Source organism: Lactuca saligna, chromosome 5 (genome assembly GCF_052625555.1).
Source record: "Lactuca saligna cultivar CGN05327 chromosome 5, ASM5262555v1, whole genome shotgun sequence".
Classification (NCBI taxonomy): domain Eukaryota; kingdom Viridiplantae; phylum Streptophyta; class Magnoliopsida; order Asterales; family Asteraceae; genus Lactuca; species Lactuca saligna.
Genome location: NC_136421.1, coordinates 7175550 through 7178643, shown reverse-complemented (window position 1 = coordinate 7178643; position 3094 = coordinate 7175550). Strand labels below are relative to the sequence as shown.

Genomic DNA, 3094 nt, shown 5'->3' with positions numbered 1-3094 from the left:
TTCACTAATTTAAGTCTCTTTATTGTGTAAAAATAATGTTTATTTGTGTGATAACAATGCCACAACATGAATGACCTATTGTTAACATTATGTAACTGTCATTTTAATGTAAATTATTATATTTTCTACCTAAATTCATAGTACACTTCAAAAATAATATAAGATAAAGACGAGTATACTTTTTGAAGAAAAAAAGTTGTAAAAATAACTAAAATTAGGATGAATTCATAACAAAATTCTAAAATTTGGGCCAAAAGGGTATATTTTGGACCAAATTTGTAAAAAAAATTAAAATTTGGGCCAAAAGTGTAAAATTTAGACCAAATTTGTAATAAAATTTGAAATATAGGCAAAAAATGTAAATTTCGAAAGTTGGATGACCTGTTGACCGGATCAAGGGGTTAAATTGAATACGATTACCAGTTTTTGGGACTTAATTGAATAAAAAAATATAGAAACTAAATCGATTATGAGACCAATATGTAGGGATTTTATTGTAGTTTTTCCTTAAATAATGAAAAAATACACTAAATAAATATCGATTAAAACATAATATGAGTTAAAATCTTACCATATTTTCGGGATTATTGAAAAAATCGTTCATTTTGTTGAAGAAATTGTCAAAGGAAATCGCAGGAAGAGAGAGTTTTTCTAAATTGGAAAGTGAAAAATAAAGGGAAAAAACGGTTTTATACACAAATCATGACAAAACCGTAGGTAGAACACAAAATCGCAGATAGATTCTTCTATTTGCGAATATACAAGTGCAGTTGTGCTTTAGGCGTTTGTATATTTGCAGATGGAATGGCAAAATCGTAGATGGATTATTTTCATCTGTGATTTCAGTGGCTAAATTTGCAATTTCGGTTTTTTTTTTTTTTTTTTTTTTTTTTTTTTTTTTTTTTTTTTCACAACGGAATTAAGGTATTAGGCTAATTTTGTAATTTTCCCTAAAAAAAAAAAAAATTAAAGAGAAACGTATGAAAAAAGGATTGAACATTTTGTTTGATTAAGGTTTGCAAATCACCACAAAACAAGGGAGAAGAGCTCTGGGACTAAGCAAATAAAGCTCCTCGATGTTGGAATAAAGTCCTAATTTTCCGGCCAACGAATCAAACCCCGACTGCCCCGCCATTTCTTGGATGTTCTCTAGCGGCCGGTGAACCCTCCCGGCGATCACCCTGCACACAATCAACGCCTTCCGTGTATCCGGCCCTTCTTCAACCACTTCAATCGATTCAAAAGCTCTGCCGCTAGTCGAAGTCGTGAAAACGCCGATCCCGCCCTTGATTTCCCGTTTCGTCGAGAACCCGTCTCGTATAATCCGACAAACGCAACATTTATCCGATACACACAGACTCGAGGAGGCGCCATTGATGCCTAGTGAACAAGCGATTGTGGCGCCGTAGAAACGGAGTAACTCGTTCCCGTCGGCGAGACAACGAGGGTGTTTTTTGGGTAATTTGCTAGCTTTCGTTTTCACTGATTCTCGATACTCTTCGAATCGAGCTAGGGTTTTTGGCATGTTGTGGACCTTCAAGATCTTCTCGATTCTACCGGAGGTATTGTCGGACTTTATCCAGCTCGAACGACAAATGATTTCCACTATCTTTCTCGAGGAATCACCCTCCATAAGTTCTGTAACTGCAACGTATTCCACAGAATGTTTTAAAGTCAGCCACAATAAAAATAGGAGAAACCGATTATAATTCTGAAAAATATAATCAAATTTCGATGATGATAACACTTAATAATTGAGATTCAAGATTATACCAGCATGTTTGGATAGATGATGAGCTTCTAGATTTTCCAATTTGCCAAACTGCTTGCCACACTTATGGCACGTGACTCCCTCGCCGGAAAACTCTTCGGATTCTTTATCAGATGAGTGTCTAGTTTTTTGTACAAGTGCACTGTTCTTCCCGAAAACACCTAAATGACCGGAATTCCCAATTCCGATTCCATTCCCATCTCTTTCTATCATCTTTCTTGATGGCGTTTTCTTGAAATGCATTGCGGGGTTAGCGCAGGGACTTGGTGTGCCGGGCAATAAAGTACCCACAAATGTCGATCCATCAGCGGTGGCGCCTCCATTAAATCCGGTGATTTTGAGCTCGCATTTTGAACTATTGAGAATTACTTCATGGGTAATGGGATTTGGAAAATCGCTACTTCCGATAGATCTTGGACTGCAATTGACTGTATTTTCAGAATGCCGCTTGCTTCCGCCATTGATGACATCTTTGAGATTTGCAATGGATCTTGAACAACCGCATCTGCCTGGTTTTCGGGTCAAGATGGTGGATAAATGGTTCTTGGATTTCGGGTCGTGGACTGCTGAAGAATCCGTTTTGCAGTGGAATGATTTTTTTAAAGAAAACCAAACTGTTGACATGTCGTCGCCTTCTTCTTCTTCAAATATTTAGTGAGAACCTTTTGCGATTCATGTTAAAAGATTCATAAAAATCAGAACTTTTTTATTCAAAAAGTTTTGGGGATGAAGGGAGGGGAATGAAATTCAAATGAGATGGTAAAGATAAAAGACATTCACGGGTCAAATCATAAAATCTTGGACGGATTCAAATATTCGTGTTTCCAAAACTAGTAGTATTTATGATTTTTTTATTTTTTTTATTTTTTAAATTCAATACAAATTGATCGACATATAGCATGTAACATACTACATATTATTACTTGTGTTTATAGAGGTGCAATTCATTTAATTATCTTATTGTTATTATTATTATTATTTTAAGTTATAAATGATTAATTTTAATGTTTTTACCTTAAACTTTTAACAACTGATTTTGATGATTAATTTTAATGTTTTAACCTTAATCTTTTAACAACTGATTTTGATTTTAAGGATCTTGAAGTGTAAATTAGGGTTGTCCATTATTCGGATAAAACCGAATTTTTCAATTGGACGATTTGGTTTGGATATTTGGATATTCGGATGAATTTTCAACAAAACCGAATTATTATTTTTTTATTTCGGATTGGTTTTGGTTTATAAAATAAGAACCGAATAATCCAAAAAAACCGAATAAATATTTATTATTTATTTATTTCTAATATATATCTATAGTTATTT

The 3094-nt window shown here is 33.9% G+C and overlaps 1 protein-coding gene across 1 annotated transcript; it reads right to left on the bottom strand.

Annotated features, from left to right (window-relative positions):
- Positions 1–981: 981 nt before the first annotated feature.
- On the bottom strand, positions 982–2524 carry LOC144998361 (uncharacterized). Its single transcript, XM_078958144.1, has 2 exons — positions 1774–2524; positions 982–1644 (listed from the first exon to the last, which is right to left on the bottom strand). Exons 1-2 carry the CDS (start codon positions 2393–2395, stop codon positions 1010–1012), a joined length of 1257 nt encoding a protein of 418 aa, XP_078814270.1. The 5' UTR covers positions 2396–2524; the 3' UTR covers positions 982–1009.
- Positions 2525–3094: the final 570 nt, after the last annotated feature.

What these genes read in the sequence shown, in the direction of transcription:
- LOC144998361 (XM_078958144.1), bottom strand. Translation starts at nt 2,395, where the DNA reads ATGTCAACAGTTTGGTTTTCTTTAAAAAAATCATTCCACTGCAAAACG. An exon ending in TCATCTATCCAAACATGCTG is followed by an intron (nt 1,645 to 1,773) that starts GTATAATCTTGA and finishes AATACGTTGCAG; the next exon opens with TTACAGAACTTATGGAGGGT.